Source organism: Mirounga leonina, unplaced genomic scaffold (genome assembly GCF_011800145.1).
Source record: "Mirounga leonina isolate KUSES-001 unplaced genomic scaffold, KU_Mleo_1.0 Mir_96, whole genome shotgun sequence".
NCBI lineage: Eukaryota > Metazoa > Chordata > Mammalia > Carnivora > Phocidae > Mirounga > Mirounga leonina.
The window spans coordinates 1,967,751-1,987,504 of NW_023270871.1; the positions used below are offsets into that span (position 1 = coordinate 1,967,751).

The following is a 19,754-nucleotide window of genomic DNA, read 5'->3' on the forward strand; positions in this document are numbered from 1 at the left end:
TCAGTGACTAACCCTCCAGATGTTCTGAGTAACCTGACAATTAAGGAGAAAATGATTACTACTCAAACTATGTACTATGATTGTTGCGACTCAATGTAGGGTGAAGTCAAGGCCTACTCTGAAGGCTTAAAAAGAAATCCCTGTAGTAAGGATATTAAAATATTGACATTGATATTGAAATCAGTCATTCAGATATTTTGCTTGAAGCAATTAATGATTTCCTCTCTGATGCAAAAGTTGGTTTGCTGCTTTGATATGTCTGAGATCTGACTTTTTTTTCTTGAAAGATGTTCTTAGAAAATGTCTCTGTTTGAGATTATTAAATGTTAATTAAAATGTTCATTTCTGCAAGGCAAAAAATTAGGCTGAAAGCATAAACTACATCAAAAACCTTTCCATGGTACTGAGATTCTTCAACAAAAATCTGAAACACCTGAAGTTTCAACTCTAAAAATGAGATCTTCTGTAGAAAAAATAGACAAATCATAGCAAGTGACCTTAATCTCCATATGAGACCCTGGAAAGAGGAGACACAGAGGGTCTGAATCATAATCTTGATTTTTTTTAAAGAAAAAACACAAACTTAACCTTATATTAAAATAATCCAAGGCAGTTTTAATAAGGGCAAGTTGCAACCCCAGAAGCTAAAGGAATCTGTGCAAATTTACAAGGGAAGCCCAAGCATGAGACATTCTGTACTTATTTCCAGCCATATACAGAGGAGCTCTATAAAAATGCAAAAGGAATGAAATAAACAACAAATCACCCATCCACCAACATATAAAAAAGTAAGTCTTTACAAGAGCAGGTGGTAGGGCCACTGACTGACATTATGAACTATGATGGGACACTCTTGGTTCTATGTTATGAGATGCTTTGCACCGTCTTGAAGATAAAATAACCAGGACCCCAGAGGAAAACAGGCAGTTTACACAGGAAGTTTCCAGGCTGATTCACAAAGCACCAGCTCAACTTGAGACACAGGATGAATGGACCCTGCTGGAATGATTCCAGCCCTGGTCATTGCTGCTGAAGTCATAACCAATTTTGTGTACTATAAATACAAAACTGTTGTAATAAATACAGTGTATGAAGTAGAAGGGAAAAACACACACCCTTTCAATCAACTTCTACATTTTCTGAGCTGCTTTAAGTTCTTGTTAAAAATGAAGTTATTAACTGCCCACTCTAAGAAATCTAGCATTTCTAGTTTTGATTCATTATGAGAAGTGCACACTAGAGACAAAAAGAATCAACATTAGAATAGCACAGGAAAACTATTGCTCTTCTTGTCAACACCATGCTGATAAAGAAGTCACTCATTTTCAAAATGGGAATCATATCATTAAGAAGTTAGAGAAGATGAGAAAAGTCTCTTTCAATCCACTGAACACAACCGTCATCACCCAGAGTTTATCCAATGCATCCAATTTTCTGAACACATCTGCTTCTCATGCTGATAATCTTCAAGAGATCTGTTCATTGTAAGTTCTAAAGAATCTAGACTCTTTCCTCCACTGGTTTGTACATTGGTCTAGATCTAGACACGGACCAATTTTGGAAAACCAAGGCGTAGAGATAATAAAAGTCTCTGGTGTGAGCAAGAAACAAGAAGACTCAGAGGTTGTGTCAAATATAAACCTTGCTACCCTTCTGGAGGTAGGACCAAGCCCTGAGAATTCTGTGCTGAATGCACCCACCCAACCTCACCTCTAAACTGTGCTGCTTAATTTATTATCCAGCTTTATGTGGTAGTGGGAGATAGCCAGTGACTTAATTTCATTTGCATTTTAGAATCTGGAGATTTATAGCAGCAGTAATTCAATTGAAGAAAAATTTTTATTTTTCAAAGTCACTTACTTCACTAATGTCTGTATAAGTAGAGAAGTGCACAGATTAAAAAACAGGTAATTTTAATTAAATCATTTTTTATAGAACATCTGGCAAAATCACTCTGTCAATCAAAACACAATGGTGAGGAAAAAAACTGGCTTTATATTCTTGAGAGTGTTCTGTAACTATCCCGCAAAATATGATGATGGTCATCATGTGCAGTGTGCTTTATATTTGGGGGTGATCAGTGACTTTTTAAATAGATATCATAGCATACTCCTTTAAATTTTACTATTATTCCAGTGTCAAAACGTAACTCTTTGAATTACTTTTTTTCATTTAAACAGAGTAGCTACCATATGATATACTTATGCATGTCATGATTAATTAGTCTTTAACCTTTTTTGCCTTTTGAAGTGTTTAATTCAGTACGGTAGTATAAAAAGTTAGACCTTGGTGATTTCCCAAGATGCTTATTTTATGCACTGGTGTAATAGAAAAACTTACATTTGCATCATACTTCACCTATTATAAAACAGATTTAAATATATCAGGTTTTGGTGACTAAATAAAAGGCTACTAGGGGCCAGAATGCATGGTTTTAAAAATCTAAGCTTTTGGCAGAAAACGGACCTGGATTCAAATTCCATCTCCTGAATGTACTAACTATGAGCTAGGGCAGGTGTCCTCAGCTGTAAGATGGAGAGCATAAAACAGTCTTCACAGAGTTGTAAGGGTCAAGCAAGGTAGTGTAGGCAAAACGCTAAGGGCAGTGGCTGGCCCATACAAAATGCTCAATAAGTTGCTGCTCTTATTGCATTATAGGATTCTCAAAAGGTACGTTATTAAACCCTTGCGCTCATCACGAGAAAAGAACAGCTGTAAAATTACAGGATGTGCCCAAGGTCAAACAGCTAATACTTACAGCTAAAGCATGCGAGAGCAGACTCCAAGTCTCGAGCTTTTTCCTGTAAGCAAGGATCCCCCCTGGCTTCCACTGCAAGTAAAAGGACTACTGGACAGCTTCCTCTCTTCTGACCGTGTGAATATGCCTGGGCTGTGATAGCTCTCCTCCTTCCGTGGTCTGGACAAGCCTCGCTGAGAGATGGTCTCAGACTCTGTCAGTCTCCCTGCACTTCTGTTTTGCCCTCTGTAAACACCGTAACATGCTTCACTTAGTCTCACCATTTTCTTATATTTTTAAAGATTTCTTTTTTTTTTTTTTAATTTATTTGACAGAGACACAGCGAGAGAGGAAACACAAGCAGAGGGAGTGGGAGAGGGAGAAGCAGGCCTCCCGCTGAGCAGGGAGCCCGATGCGGGGCTCGATCCCAGGACCCTGGGATCATGACCTGAGCTGAAGGCAGATGCTTAACGACTGAGCCACCCAGGCACCCCAGTCTCACCATTCTCTGTTCGCATTCTGACGAAAGAGGTTTTTTGAGAATGTCGGCAGACCAGTGGCCTAGTGATCCTTGCCATCTAAAATCTCCACGTCTATATATATATATACACATATATACGTATGTATATATACGTATATATATCTATATTCAACCACTGACAAAAATAACTCAGACGAATGTATTACTCTTGACAGAGCATACCCCCTTCTCCGTAATTTGAAGGTGCTATTTTATTTATAAAGGAAACAATTTTGTGATAAGGTCACTTGCAATCTTTGATGACTTGAATATGTTTACCAGCAACAAACGTGGGACTTCCGGATTGAGAATGCCAAAAGGGACTGTTTGTTTCTCTCTCGACACTGTTCCTTCATTTATGCCCATGGGGTAATAAAGATGTGGAATGTGTCCTAGGATGTGCTTGGTCAGCTTGGTACCATTTGGAAATACATATTTCATTTGACAGCATTTATAAATCACGTATTTTCCCTTCAGAATAACTTGCAGTGTGAAACTGCTTCCATATGTTAGAAATGGGTGTCTCAATTTTGCTGAAGGAGGGCGAAGAGAAATATCATCTAGGTTTTATGACATGCTGAAGATTAATACTGAACAGGCACATGCACAGGTTTAAAATCGTATCTTTTTATTTTAAGTAATTCTCCAGTGTTTCTGGGCTGCTAAAATTAAAGAGGTGATTTTGACACAAAGTATCATATTAGTAAGAATTAAGTCACTCGTCACACAGACTATTAATAAGTCAATATGGCTGAAGCATAGCTTCATACTTTGAATTCAGATAAATTTAAGCTTTTCCTCTTCAGTAAAGAAGCACACTATTTTTAAATTCCTCCATGGATTCCAAGGACACAGGCCGGATGGAGAAGTTTGATTGCAATTTCTTCTAATTCCAAATCTCTTTTCCTTAAACTTATGCCTCTTTGAGCCTTTGAGCAAGCAGGAGAAAAGGCTCCTTGTTTCCTTGTTTCCACAGGAATAAATGGATGTTATTCCCCTGAGAACAAGACCTTGGAGGCCTAGGCCAGAAGAAAGGAGCAGAGCTGCCCACCCAAGGCGTTCATAAGCCCAGAAGGCCCGGACCTCATTCTCTTCTTGGGAACTCACAGAAGCCAGCAGGAGGGCGTTCATCGTCACTGAAATGCCCTGCTGGCCCTCGGGCACAGAACTGGACAGGACTAGGATGATGCCTGCTGCAGATACCTTATTGCACTGATTTAGAGCTGATTTGGCAGAAGTGAAGGCCAGGTAGCAATTTGTAAAACTTACCAGAAACATTTTGTTCACCATGCTATAAGAGAAAAACACTTTTCAAATTTATATGACTTGAAAAATTCTCAAGAAAACAGAGAACAATCCTTTAAATTTATTCATTTTTTTCTTCACGGTTTTTTTTTTTTTACTGTGGGAAAATATACATAACGTGAAATTTACTATTTTAACCATTTAAAATGTACAGTTCAGTGACGTTAGGTATATTCCCATTGAGGTGTAACTATCACCACCATCCATCTCAAGAACTTTTTAATCATCCCAAACTGAAACTCTGCCCACAAAGAACTAACCCCTCATTTCATCCCCCCCAGCCCCTGTAACCACACTCAACTCTCTCACTCTGTGAGTCCAACTGCTCTAGGACATCTCATGTAAGTGGAATCATGCAATATTTGTTGTTTTATATCTGACTTATTTCACTGAGCATAGTATCTTCAAAGTTCATCTGTGCTGACATACATGAAGAATTTCATTCCTTTATAAGGTCAAATAATATCCCAGTGTATGTATGTAGCACATTTTGGACGTTTTTTTATAATCAGTTGTCTTTTTTTTTTTTTTCCATTTGCCTTCTCCTTTACTTGTTCTCATTTGGCTGCATATTTCTCTCTAGTGCCTGGTTCCTTGCCCCCCCACGTGTTTCCCTCCCTCCACATTTCCTGTTTCTCCCCCACCCAATGTACTCATCATTTTATCTACATGCTTAGTATTAGGATTATTACACAAATAAATACTCTTTCCATGGGTATTTTTAAATGAGATAAAATGCAAGTTTATCTTGTCTTAATTTTTTACCCATTTTAGATACTTTTTCTTATGCTGGCCCTTTTATCATGAAATTCTCAGATAGATGTAGAAGGAATACAGTATGAGCTCTTCGCCCTAACTATTAACTATGAGTAAGTCATTTCTCTCCTCTGGTTTCAGTTTTCTAGTGAAGATCAGTTGGACTAAGTAGAATCTGAAGCTCTAACATTCAGTGATTGAGGAATATTAATCACTTGGATGAACTTTTGGGGAAAAGAAGTATTGATTCATTTAATAAACATTACTTGCCTGCTATGAGCAAGGTAATAGGCAATAACAATATTTTGAATTTAAGCCTTAAAATGTGAGAAATGTCTACAAAGATAGAAAGACATTTGATACCTCTATTATGGTATTTTTTGAAGATTTGTTTTCCAAATCTTTATGTTTCTTTCTCTGTATATTTGTAGCTAGAGTTGTTTTCTACAAGTCCCTCAAAATCTACTTTGCTTCATCCTACTATCAAAACAATCACGTCTACTAATTCACTTTAGCTTTTTCAATTTTCAGAAAGAAAAATGGCAAATAATACCAAAACATTAATCCATACTTGAGAATGAAGTTCTTTGGTCTTGCTGGACAAAGAGCTCCTCATAATCGGTAGCGTCAGTATGAGTCTTACCCATGCTCAGTTTATAAAAACACATACGCGCACAAATCTTTATCTGCGACTCCTTTTCTCTGCAAGACAGACAGCCCTAGACCAAAAATGTCCATTTCCAACAAGAAGGCGCTCTCCCTGCTTAATTCTTTCCTCTCCAGATGGTCACATACCTTCTTCATGAATTACCTCCTTTTATCAAAACAAGAAACATTGGTGCCCATTATTTAAACCAGTCATTACAGATGCCTACCTGAGAGGGACAATCAAGTTACTGAGCTATAGTGTCTGGAAGTCTGGTAGTTTCTCTGCATCTGCTGACGGAAAGGAATTTGTGTCCCGTTAGCCTTGGGTTCTTTTTGGACCTGAAGCCCATCCTGCAGTGATACAGGCCACTTACCAAAATCTCTTTCTTCTCTCTCCTGTTTAAATATATAGGTCCGTTTTCATTTCCTCAGTTAGAGTTTAACTCCTATCTCCTTCTGGCTCAACACACAGATGCATGTTTCATGCTCTTTTGACGTGGCTTTAGTTAGTATCAAAAGCCACCTTCAGACTATCATCTTTTGCCAGTAGTCTAGATCTTACTCCTATGACCTCGTGCTTACTTATTGGCGAGTCATCTGATCATTGGGTAGAAGGAATGCAGCTTCTTACCGAACACTGGTATTTACTGCATTTTGAATCCTGACTTTCGGATATCATGCTAATTTTACCAACAGGTTTCATTAAAAAGCACTCAGGTGTGAAACTTACTTTACCTAAATGTTAAGATTTCAAGTTAATGATTTAATGTAATAGTTGAGCCAGCACTTTGAATAGAGTCCTCAGTTTAAATAAAAAAACGAATGATAATAATGACAATTCTTTAGCCCCTTTTTAATTTGGAGTTTTCGATACCTCTTGTGTATTTTGTTAAAACTCAAATCATCTCTCCAAGGCCATATCGGCCCAGTTCCAAAAGTGGTACATTGCTATCTTTCACACTTTATGCAGTGTAAGACATGGAGACCGTGCAGGTACTTAGATTTAAGTGAAAACTGCAGCCCAGTAAGCAGAACAACTTGCTCTGGGCTGCTATGTCTGCACCATACTGCTGCATTTTCTTTCTGTTTGGTTTAGGGTCAACTACACCCTTTTGGGAGACAGCTGGATGTGGTGAGCAGTTTATATAGGAATTGATTGGTGACTTCAATAACAACACATTTTAAACTGAACCACAAACTGATTCATGGGCCAGCCATCACTCAGATCATGTGCAGGTACTTAGTGGAGCATCTATCTTGTGCCCCCATTAGGAGGAAGTGAACATGTGTTAAAGCATGTTCTTGGGTTGGGGTCTTGGCTCAAGACCCCAATTGTGAGGTCTTGATGTTCCCTACCTCACGGGACTTTCATAAAGAAATGAGCTAACACATGCAAAGTGCTTAAAACAGTGCCTGACACATACAAAATGTGATTTGTTTATAGGTGACACCTGAGCACTGTGCTTGGTTCCTGGTATAAACCCAGGTAACTGCTCCCCAAGAGCTTGTACAACACAATTGAGGAGGCAACATCCAAATGACTGAAAGAATTAGGGGCACATCACAGTATCTTAGTTTTGAAAGGGATCTGATAGGTCTCCTAGGAGAACTTACCATCTGAGGTGTCTGCAGCATCCTCAGTAGATGGCCTTCTGTAACACAGCCTCGTGGTTAGAATGTATGCTGTTGGCAGGGCTTCCAGCCCATGTGAAGCAGCACCCTATGAGCTACCTGTGTGCCGGGCTCACGGTCCTTCATCCCATAGGCTCAGCCTCTTGTCTTCACCCTCAAAATATGCAATTTCAGATTCATCTGTGTGGTTACGTGTATCAGTAATTCATTCCTTTCTACTACTGGGTAGTATTCTACTCTATGGACATACCACAGTTTGTGTCCATTTACCTGCTTATGTACATTTGGGTTGTTCACATGTTGGAGCGCATAGGTATAACATCTGCTATGAACATTCTTCTGCAAGCTTTTTGTGGATATATCATGTCCATTTCTCTTGGGAAAATACCTAAGAATGTAACTGAGTATCATAAGGTAGGCACAGATTTAACTATATATAAAAGAAACTGCCAGACTATTTTCTAAAGTGGTCATACCACTTCACAACAGTAAATGGGAGTTCTGGTTGCTCCACGTTCTCCAAAACACAGTATCATTGGTGTTTTTAATTTTAGCCATTCTGGTGGATGTAAAGTGATATCTCATAGTGTTTTTAATTTGCATTCCCTGATGACTAATTATGTTGAGCATTTTTTGATGTGCTTATTGAACCTTTGTATATCCTTTTTCTAAAGTGTCTGCCAGATCATTTGCCTATTTTTAAATGAAATTGTTTATATTGAGTTCTTTACATATTCTGATTGCAAGCTTTTTTTCAGATCTATATATCATATATACATATTCTTTTTTCCTTTTTTTAAAAAAATATTTTATTTATTTATTTGAGAGAGAGAGACAGAGAAAGCAAGGGAGAGCATGAGCAAGAAGGAGAGGGAGAAGTAGGCTCCCTACGGATCAGGGAGCCCAACGGGGGGCTCCATACCAGGACCCTGGGATCATGACCCAAGCCAAAGGCAGATGCTTAATCGACTGAGGCACCCTCACTCTTCTCTTTTCTTGTATTAATGCTGTCTTTTAAACAACAACAATTTTTTATGTTGATAGTCTAGTTTACTTATTTTTTGTGCCTAAAAATTACCTATTCCAATTTTGTGAAAATATTTTCCTATGTTTTCCTCTAGCAGCTTTATGGACTAAGCTTTTGTATTTTCATATTTCATCTCAAATTAATTTTTGTGTGAGGAGGATAATGAGGTCCATTTTTAGTCACATGTTTAGCCATTTGTTTCAGAGCTATTACAAAAAATATTACCTTTTCCTTTTTTGAATTATCTTGGTATCTTTTCAAAAATCAATTGGCCAAAAATAAATGAGTCAATTTCTGGGCTCCCTCTTCTGTTTCAATAATCAATTTTCTATCTTTATACCAATATTACACCATTTTGATTATTATAGCTTGAAATCCAAAGCATAAGTTGTCAACATTGTTCTTCTTTTCATTTAGTTCTTTTAGGTTCTTTGCATTTCCTTATAAATTTTAAATTAGCAGGGCACCTGGGTGGCTCAGTTGTTAAGCATCTGTCTTTGGCTCAGGTCATGGTCCCAGAGTCCTGGGATTGAGCCCCACATCGGGCTCCCTGCCAGCAGGAAGCCTGCTTCTCCCTCTCCCACTCTCTCTGCTTGTGTTCCCTTTCTAGCTATGTCTCTGTCAAATAAATAAATAACATCTTTTAAAAATAAATTTTAAATTAGCTTGTTAATGAAAAAGAAAAGAGTCTGCTGGAATTTTGATTGAGATGGCCTTGACTCTGTAAATCAATTTGAGGAAGATTGGTATCTTAATAATATTGAGCCTTCCAATTTGTGTATTTAGTTTAATCTTCTTTAACTTCTCTCTGCAATGTTTATTTGTTTTAAGTGTACAGGTCTTGCACATATTTTATTAAATTAATCCTTAAGTTTTTTTTATAAAAAAGTTACTACTAAAAGAATACTTAAAATTTTTCAATTTCCAATTATTCTTTGCTAATATATAGAAATACAATTTTTTTCTTGTATATTGACTTTGTATGCTGTTATCCTGTGACCTTGGTAAACTCATTTATTAGTTCTAGTATTTTTTCTTTTAGTAGATTCCTAAAGGTTTTTCTATACCGACTATCATTCATCTGTGAATATAGTTTTAACTCTTCTTTCTGATATTTAAGACTTTTATTTCTCTTACTTAACCTATTACACTGGCTAGAACCTTCAGTCTTATTCCATAATGCTGAATAGAAATGATTATAATGGACATCCTTGTTTTCTTCCCAATCTTAGTAGGAAAGTGTTAAGTCTTTCATTGATAGTGAAAGTACTATGTTAGCTGTCAGTTCTTTGAAAACATTCTTTATCAGGCTGAGGAAGTTCCCTTCTATTTTAATTCCTTTTAGATTTTTTACATGAGTGGCTGTTGAATTTGTGGGGGGGGCATCTTTCTGGCACAGTATTAATCATAATATTCCTTTATCATCCTCCTAATGGCCATAGGATCTATAATGACACTATCATTTCTGATATTGGTAATGCTTTGTTTCTTTTTTATGGAAATTAGGAGTTTATTAATTTTATTAATGTTTTCAAAGAAATAACTTTTGGGAATCAGAGATGAGAAGGATATTTCTTTCTAGTTTTGGTTTTAGGAATAAGAAAAATGAAGGTTTATTTTGTTTTGTTTTTGTTTTTTTAAGTCCAAATTCAGAAATGTAATTAGGGATGAATTTGGGCAGCATGGCTTTAAAATAATTTTGGTAAAATACACATGCCATAAAATTTAGCATCTTAATCATTTTTAAGTGCACAGTTCAATAGTGCTAACTGCATTCACATGTTTGTGCAGTCAATCTCTAGAACCTATCCATCTTGCAATACTGAAACTCCATACCATTAAACAATAACTCCCTAGTCACCCTCCCAGCCCCTGGCAACTGCCATTCTTTCTGTCTCCATGAATGACTACTCTAGCAATCTCATATTAGTGGAATCATATAGTATTTATCTTTTCACGACTTGCTTGTTTCATTTGGCATGATGTCCTCAAGATTTATCCATGTTATAGAATGTGTCAGAATTTCCTTTCTTTTTAAGGCTGAATAATATTTTATTGTATGTATATACCACATTATGTTGCATTTGTCAATGGACAGATAGGTTGCTTCCACCTTTTGGCTTTTGTGAATAATGCTGCTATGAGCATTGGTGTGCACGTATCTGTCTGAGTCCCTGCTGTCACTTCTTTTGGGTATACACCCAGAAGTAGAATTGCTGGGTCACATGATCATTCTATTTTTAGTTCTTGAGGAACTGCCATACTGTTTTCCACAGCAGATGCACCATTTTGCATTCCCACCAACAGTGCATAAGGGTTCTAATTTCTCCACATTTTTGCCAACACTTGTTATCTTCTGGTGTTTTTTTTTCTTTTGATGGTAGCCATCCTAATGACCGTGAGGTGGGAAAATGAAGTTTAAGCCATTACATATATTTTCCAAATCCTTATATATGTTTCATCTATTAAGGAGGTTTTAATGGAAAGGATTCCTGTACTGGGTGAGAGCTTGAATATGATCAAATCTAATAGAATATGAACTTTCTCCTTTCTAATTATTTTAAAGTGGTCTATATTTGTTTCCATCAATCTGTGCCTTTAAATGCGAGTAAAATGGTTTTGCAGATAGAACAAAACTCATTCTAGCCTCCTTGAGGCTCCCTTTGGTGGAAGAAAAACAGAAATATGTGTATGTCTTCTTCTTTGATCCTTGTTCATTTAGACATGTATCACCCAAAAGATGTCATGTTGTCTAGGCCGTATCACAGTTTTAGAATCACAGAAAGGAAAGCCAATACAAATCTATTTTGAGAAGCAAAATATACATATTTCACATTATCTTTTCATATTGGAGGCATTATTTCATTATTTGCCACTACTGGGCTCCCTTTCTCATGGTCGTGTCTTCAATCCTTAGCACTTAAATTTTGTAGGTGTTCTAAATTAAGTACATTCATAAATGTTTACAGAATATATTGAAGGGAAATAGTGCATTTGCAGCAGTCTAATTATATGGTTTAGATTCAGAGCAAATTAGATCACACAGTAACTAGGCCCCACTTAACCTTTATATTTATCTTTACTAAGTTCAAAAGTAAATTAAATGCCTTCTGAAACCCTCAAGAGGAGTGTGGCTAAAATACAAAGAATGAGGATGAATGCAGCAAAGTCTGAACATTATAGAATCAAATCACTTTTTCTTTCATCCAAAATGTTGAAAAAGTATCATTAGCTGAGTTTTTATTACAGAATTCCTCTTAAAAAACACATGATAGAAAACAAGCCTGGGAGAAAAACATCTTTGCATTTCTGGTGTTTAATACAGCATCCAGCACTTGGTAAAAACTGCATTAAATAAGTAAATGGTTGAAGGCATTAATCTATGTTTCTTGACTTTCAGGAACCTGTCCTGACATTAAGGACAGAATTCATCCAGAAAATCATGGCCAAAGTGTGATGTAATAAAGAATAGGTCTGGTTTTTGTTCTCTATTCCTTGCACAGAGCTTCAAAACCATTTGAATTTCCTGACTGAGAGTCAGGTGTCTGTTTTGCTAATGAGGTGACTCCAGGGAGGGGCTGGCCACACTAAAAAGACCAAGCAAGTATAGAGTTGGAACTTCTAGCCCTACTTCCTACCCCCAACCTGGGGGAGAGAAGGGAGAGAGACTGGAAATTGAGTTCAATCATAGTTAATGATTTAATCAATTACATCTGTGTAATGAAATCACATATGAAAACTCTGGACACCCATGCTTACTGGAACTTCCTAGTTGGTGATCTTACTGATGTCCTGGGAGAGTGGTAGACCCAGACTCCATGGGGACAGAACTCCTGTGCTCAGAACCCCCCCACACCTTGCCTTATGTATCTCTTCAGTTGGCTGTTCATTTGTATCCTTTATAATAAAATGCTATAGATCTTTCTTGGATTCTATGAATCATTCTAGCAAATTTTCAAACCTGGGAGAGTTGTGGGATGACTTGCATTTGTAATCATCCAGGCACAAATGCAGATGGCCTGGAGACACCTGAAGTTTTGTAGCTGGCATTTGAAATTGTCAGTCTCATGAGACTGAGCCTGTAAGTTTTGGAATCTTCACTAACTCTGGATAATGTCAGAATTGAATTAAATTGTAGCACACCTAGTTGGTGTCAGAACAAACAAAATCAGAAGGAATCCTAATGCAGCTTGACTGTTTGCAGAGAAGTTACTTTGATATGGATCAATGGAAAAAATTAAACACTATAACACTAGGAAACATGGATTTTATGAGACAGCTATATATAGCAGAAAGCACATTGAACGTAGGCCTTAATAACTATATAGCCTTGGAAAAATCACTTGACTTTGAGGATTCCCAGTTTCCACATCTTTGAAATTGAGGAAAATGATGCCTACCTATAATGGTTAATTTTATGTGTCAACTTGGCTGCACCACAGTGCTGGATATTTGGTTAAACATTATTCTGGATGTTTTTGTGAGGGTGCTTTTGAATAAAATTTACATTCAAACTGGTGGACTATGAGTAAAGCAGATTGCCCTCTAGAATGTTGGTGGGCCTCATCCAATCAGCTGAAGGTCTGGATATAACAAAAGACTGACCTGCCCTGAGCAAGAGGGAATTCTGCCAACAGAGTGCTTTCAGATTTTAACTGCAACATTGGTCCGCTCTTTGCCTGGGACTCCAGCCTGATGGCCCACACAGAGGATTTTGGACTTGTCAGTTTCCCTAATTGTGTGAGGCAATATCTTAAAATAAATTTCTTTTTTTTTTAATTTTTAAAGACTATTTATTTGAGAGAGAGAGAGATCAAGCATGCAAGTGGGGGCAGGGACAGGGGAGAGGGAGAGAATCTCAAGCAAATGCCACACCAAGCTCAGAGCCCCACACGGGGCTTGATCCCGGACCCTGAGATCATGACCTGAGCTGAAATTAAGAGTCAGATGCTCAACCAACTGAGCGACCCAGGTTTTATTTATTTAAAATAAATTTCTATCTTTATCTCTATCTCTGTCTCTATCTCTATCTATCTACACACACACACACACACACATCCCCCATAGATTCTGTTTCTTTGGAGAATCTTGACTAATATACCACCTCACTTGATATTGTAAGAATTAAATGAGGTGTCACGTATTGAAAATTTTGTAATTTTTAAAGCATTTTAGAAATCTACTTTGTAAATTTTAAAGTATACAGCATTATAAAACATAAATATGGTGAAGTTTGCCTAGTACCTGAATGTAATGCGTACTGAACGTTGTTGAGGTTTTTGCAGACACATGTTAATGTTGACAAATGTGGTCTCAGATCAGAGTTATAGATCAGCAGATTTGAACTCTCACAGAAGAAGCTATCAGACAGCAACAAGTAGAGAGAGGAGCCTCCTGGACTACTATTCTGGACTCTAGAGCATCTGTTGCTGTAGCAGGTAAACACTGTGTGGACTGGAAACCACGGCTTAGTTGGTTTGATTCAACTCATGTACCCGGTGACTGGCACAGTGCTTTGCATAGTCATTGTTCAGATAGTTGCTAAAGAACAAGTGACTTTTATGTAAATGATAACCCAAAAAGTACAGCTTTACAACAACAAGCGCTTCAACATATAGTGTGGAGGACTAGAAAGTATGTATGTGTTGAATCTGGTTGTGCCCTCGGAAGAGTTAAATGCCAATTAATCACGTCCGTATGTTAAGTTAAAAAGCTGGAACCTTGGTGTGGCTGGGGGTAGGCCAAAGCCACAGACTCAGAATGCCTCAGTGAATAAATCCACAGGCGGACCTCACTCTCTGAAACTAACGGCTTTGCTTTCTTGGACCTTTGCTGAAGTTTGTATAATAGCAAGGTGCAAATATAGCTTGGAGGATACTACACTCAATGAATACTTTTCAACTCCCGAACAGTAAGTAGAATGCTATTTAGCAGCATAGCAAACACTGCCCAGTGTCACTTGTCAATTCAGATCTCTAGATGACAGTCCTTGTAGCAGTCAGTGGCCGGTCTGGATTGCATTAACATGCTTTTCAACTTTATGGATTGTGGTTTATGCGGGCTGATATTTTGAGACTCGGTTGTGGAAGAATATGGTTGCTTTCAAAACATTCTAGGCAAAGCTTCAGCCTGAGAAAAGAAACCAGACTTCTTGTCTTGTTGGTATTTTGGGAAGTATGTCATCATAATGATTTTTCCAGTGTCCTCTGGATATGGCCAATAAGAGGAGAGAATATTAAGACAGCCTGCCTTCAGTGAAAACAACAGTGAGATAGTATTTCCACTTATAAAATTGGGAAAAGCTTTTAAAAATATTACCCAGTATTACTGAGAATATACCCCTAAACTTCTAATTGGAGGACCAATTGGCAAAAAAACCAAAAAAGCCAAAAAACCCACAAAATCTTAAAAATATACATATCCTTTGGCTTCACAGTTCTACCACTAAGAATGTATCCAAGAAAATAATCTTATCTCTGCAATGATTTATGTGAAACACAGTGTTGTTTGTATTGGTGAAAAAATAGAAATAAAGTGTCTCATCATAGAGAACTGTCTGAGGAATTTTGCTACCTACATTTAAAGGAATAGTATACAACTGTTAAAAATAAGGTTGTAGAAGAATTTATGACATGGAAATCTGTTCATAATCAATTATTAAATTAAAAAGCAGTTTACAAAACAACTATATATAAAATAACTATTTGTATATGTATTTATTTGTAATGTATATGAATATACATTAAAATGTTAATAGCAACTATCTTTGGCTGATGATTTTTACCACCTCCTTAATTCTCCCCCTGGCAAATTTTATATAATAAATATTATACTAGCAATAGAGGGGGGAGGTCACTTTAAGCATTTAAAACAAAATGAAAAGCCAACAAAAACCTATGATGAATTAGAGTTTACTAACAGAAGGGTAAAAATTTTACAGCGCTATAATTGAACCCTGGCACAGTCCGGGACTTGACATGCTAAGGCAGTTAGTTTAAAATAATTTAGAGAAGCCCTGATGATACAGAATGGTCTTACAAGTTTTTGCTGTTTCCATTTCTTATAAAGTATTTTCTACCCACACTGTGCCAAGCCTTGTACAGCATGAAGTCCAGAATAATGCAGGGAGGTGGCCTGACATTGTCTTGCAAATGTCAGCACACAGATCCACCTTGGCAATGGGAGGTTTCAGCCCATGAGCCAATACTTTCCAGGCCACTAAAATCTAAAACTGTGTCTATGGAAAAGTAAATAAAGAGCTGGTAGCCTAGATCCATACACAGACAGATCCATCAGTCGTTATTGAGGGCAAGTTAGAAATGTCTGGGACCAATCCTTAGCCTCTGGGGAGTGACGATGTCATCTGTGACAGAACCCTGCCTTTTTCTCAAGTGTCCTTTGCTGTCCATGACAGAATGGATTGGAGGAATCATCTGGTCTATTCATGTCCACCCTCTGCCACTACTCGATGCAGCTGGGTAGTGGATTTGAAATTTTATAAAGACTGATGGTGAAAATGGGACTGCCAGATAGATAGTTGAGTCTGAATGAGGACCCAGCATGTGAAATGTGACACTTTTCCCTGTCTGTCTCCAGCTCTTCCTACATCCTAACAGGAAGAGTCAAAAATATATTTATTTTTCCCACAAATGAATGAGTCAGAGACCTGGGCAAAAATGAGGTTTAAACTTGAAATCCCAAAGTGAGCCATCAGTGACAGGACAGGGAAGATAGTTCCAGGCTCACTTAAAGCTACTCTCAGCAGATTCCCCCAGTAGCTGATGCCGCCTTGCCTGGATGGACGTTTTGAATTACGCAAGTCTAGCATACTCTAGAAAAATGACAGTGGCCTGAAGTTTAAGCCCATAAGCTGCAGAATGACAAGTCCAAGAAATATGCATTCTTGATAGTCTCCCATAGTCCTTTAATCTTTTTTTTTTTTTAAAGATTTTATTTATTTGACAGAGAGAGACACAGCCAGAGAGGGAACACAAGCAGGGGGAGTGGGGGAGGGAGAAGCAGGCTTCCCGTAGAGCGAGAAGCCCGACGTGGGGCTCCATCCCAGGACCCTGGGATCATGACCCGAGCGAAGGCAGACGCTTAACGACTGAGCCACCCAGGCGCGCCTCCCATAGTCCTTTAAAAACCAATAGTGAATCCAAGCGAACTCACCCTTATGCATCACTAGTATATCTATTCTCAGAGTTAAAAAAATCAAAGATCATAAAGCATTTCACAACCAGAGATTCCCCAGGTACTTCCCCAGCTTACCATTCTTCCTGGAATGCGAATGGCTGGGAGATCACCGAACACACAGCCCATTAGCCTGGCTGACTCACCTTGCTGTCGCTGGTCTTCTGGAAGCTTCAGTTTACAGGTGTACAAACTGTTAAACAGGTGGCTTCTGCCTTTTCTTTGTATGGTAGACATGGTGGTGGCAATATGGCTGTGACTCCAGTCTCACTAAGGCATTTCCTTCCCTTGGTCAGTCACCTAAAATGGTCCTCACCAGACACCCAGAGCCACAGAGGTACATGCAGATCCTGTCCGTGAGTGTAAAACATTTACCTCTCTAATAAACTTCCAAGCGCTTCCAAGTCATGATTCTTGAAATAAATATTTACCAGTATAACCTCCCCTACAAATAAAGATGCCAATTCGTTTGGATAAAAACACAACTTAATTCTTCTTTCATTTCAAAGCACTTTGAAGCTTCCCGCCCCCCTCCTCCCCCAGGGTAAAATGCTACAAAATAACTATTTCTAACCAATTACCGTTTTGGCAATTTTTGACTCATCTGCTGACATGAAACCTAATGCCTCTGGTATTTAGAGAGGACTGCTAGAGTAATAGACACAAAATTTAAAAAGTGCTGCTGAGTTAAATCAAGTGATTTCTAAGCCTGGTCTGAGTTACCCTCCGTGACAGCTGAAAGTGAACAGTTCTTAAGGGAAGCTGAAGGAGGAGGAGCCGAGTGAGCTAGGCTGATTAGCATAAAGAGGCAGGCAAGAAATGGCATTGGAGTTGCTTTGAATAATAGTGACCAAAGCAGGGATTCTAAAAAGATGCCCTGATGTTACAGTAATCACATATCTAACTTCTGCTACTTTGTAATTAAAACAAAAGCTCAGAGCAGGGGTTTATACTGCATGGATATTCATTTGCACATGCAACATCTAAAGGATATCATCGGAACGGGTAATGAGCTCATGGAAATATACTGCTGGAACTTTCAGTTTCTGTAAACACCTCTGAGTCTTCAGAAGGGAGCAGTTCTAGGGCAGCCTGCCTGCCAACGCAACTATTTGGAGTTCTGGAAGACAAATAAACACATGAAACATTATCTTCCCAGAAATCTACCTCTGTTTCCCCTTAGACTCTCTATTTCCACTTCTAGGTCATAAAACAAAGCTTTTTCCAGGGTTTTCCTGTGCTGAAATAGCATATTTCATTGAAATATTCATTGAAATAATATTTAATTATTGTTTAAAAAACAAACCCTGAACACCTTTCATTTAACTGGGAACCCTGCTACCTCTGAAGTTGTAATGAATGCTAGTAGATCCTGCCCTTTAAGATTCACAGCTCTGTAGATTCTGAATGGAGGTGGTGGGCTGGGACAAAGGAGAAAGGCAGAGTATTCAGCCTCAAAGTCTGGGTGCTGCAGCTTCCTGGGCATATTGGAAATTGGTGCTAAACCTGACACCTTAACTAGGTTACCCCCTAGCCAGATCTGGGTGCATCCTCCTTCTACTTTGACACAGTTAACAACAATTTCCCAAGCATACTCTGAGTTATGAAAACTCTTATGATCTGTGTGATTGCTCTTTCACAATTACTATTATTTATTAAACTGTTTTCATCATTTTAATAGTTTACCTATTGCAGTTTTAGGTCTCTCACAGTGCAACAGGTTATAGAAGTATGTAGCTGCTTGGAAAGAGATTGCTGTTACTAGAGAACCATAGTTTCTGCTTTAATGGTTGGCATTTATCTCCTACAGTCATGGTGGAAGGCTGGTGAAGGCATAAAGCTATTGATATTCTATCAAGTTGTGGACCTCACTAATAAGTCTATTATTATATAGGTAAGTCAAATAACCCACAAAATTGTAAGCCAGCCCTTGAGAGAAATGGATTCTTAAAAAAAAGTTTTATAGTGAGAAATTTAAAACATATATGTGAGTAGGTAGAAAGAATAGCATAATAAGTCCTGTGCACCATCACTTGGATTCAATCATTATCAGCTCATGGTCAATCTTATTTCAAATCTGTCTCATCACAGCTACTCCTGCCCCCTACCCCACCACTGGATTTGAAGCTTCCCAGAGATTGTTGCATTCATAAATATTACAATAAGTATTTAAATGCAAGGACTTTGAAAAACAGAGCCATAATGAAATTGTCAGCCTTTTAATATTTAAACACAATTCCTTAATGTAATGGAATATTCAGATGGTGTTCTTATTTTCCTGATGTCCCATAATTTAAAAACAAATTTACATTTTGTTCAAATTGGGACCCCAATGTCCATACACTGTCTTTAGTTGATATGTGTCATAAGTCTTTTTCATTCTGTAGGTTTCTCTCTGAGAGAAAGTGTTGCTTAGAGATTAATATCTACATTTACCCTGATTTATGTCTGATTTTTCAAGGAAGCCCCTAGGTGCCTCCATTTTCCTTATGCATGGATATAAAGCTGAGGAAAAGAAGGGAAAAGGAAAGTCAACTAACCACAGAGGCTAAAACAGACAGCTTTCTAGCCCTGGCACTCCATTAGTGTACTGTGTAACCTTGAACCAAGTACTTAACATCCCTGAGTTTGTGTCTTCATTTGTCAAATGAAACAAACTTCTAGTAAGCAATGCAAGAAATTATTCAACACTCATTCTGTGAATATAAAGACCTGAGAAAGGAGAAAGAAATAGATTTAAACCTAAAAATATGAGTAGGATTTGGGAGTGCATTTGAAAATCTAAGCCCTCGATTTTTAAACCTGGTGAGTAACTACTCTGGGAATGTCATAAAGATAGATTCCTGGGCCCCAACTGCAGAGTCGGAGGTATGGGGTGGTGTCTGAAATTAGATAGATAGATAGATAGATAGATAGATAGATAGATAGATAGATAG

General features: G+C 37.9%; 1 protein-coding gene across 6 annotated transcripts in view; it reads right to left on the reverse strand.

Moving 5' to 3' along the window:
• Positions 1–19,754, reverse strand: part of LOC118006426 (ran-binding protein 3-like) — a 289,201-nt gene that overhangs the window by 26,763 nt on the left and 242,684 nt on the right. Inside the window, exon 1 of one of the 6 annotated variants that reach the window (XM_034999090.1) lies at positions 16,965–18,083. The exons of 4 other annotated variants lie outside the window; for them this stretch is intronic. In XM_034999090.1, coding sequence (XP_034854981.1) covers positions 16,965–17,055 — 91 coding nt within the window. In that variant the 5' untranslated portion in view covers positions 17,056–18,083. Of the gene's footprint in view, positions 1–16,964; positions 18,084–19,754 lie in introns of those variants that run through there. One more of the 6 variants, XM_034999088.1, reaches the window with a different exon arrangement.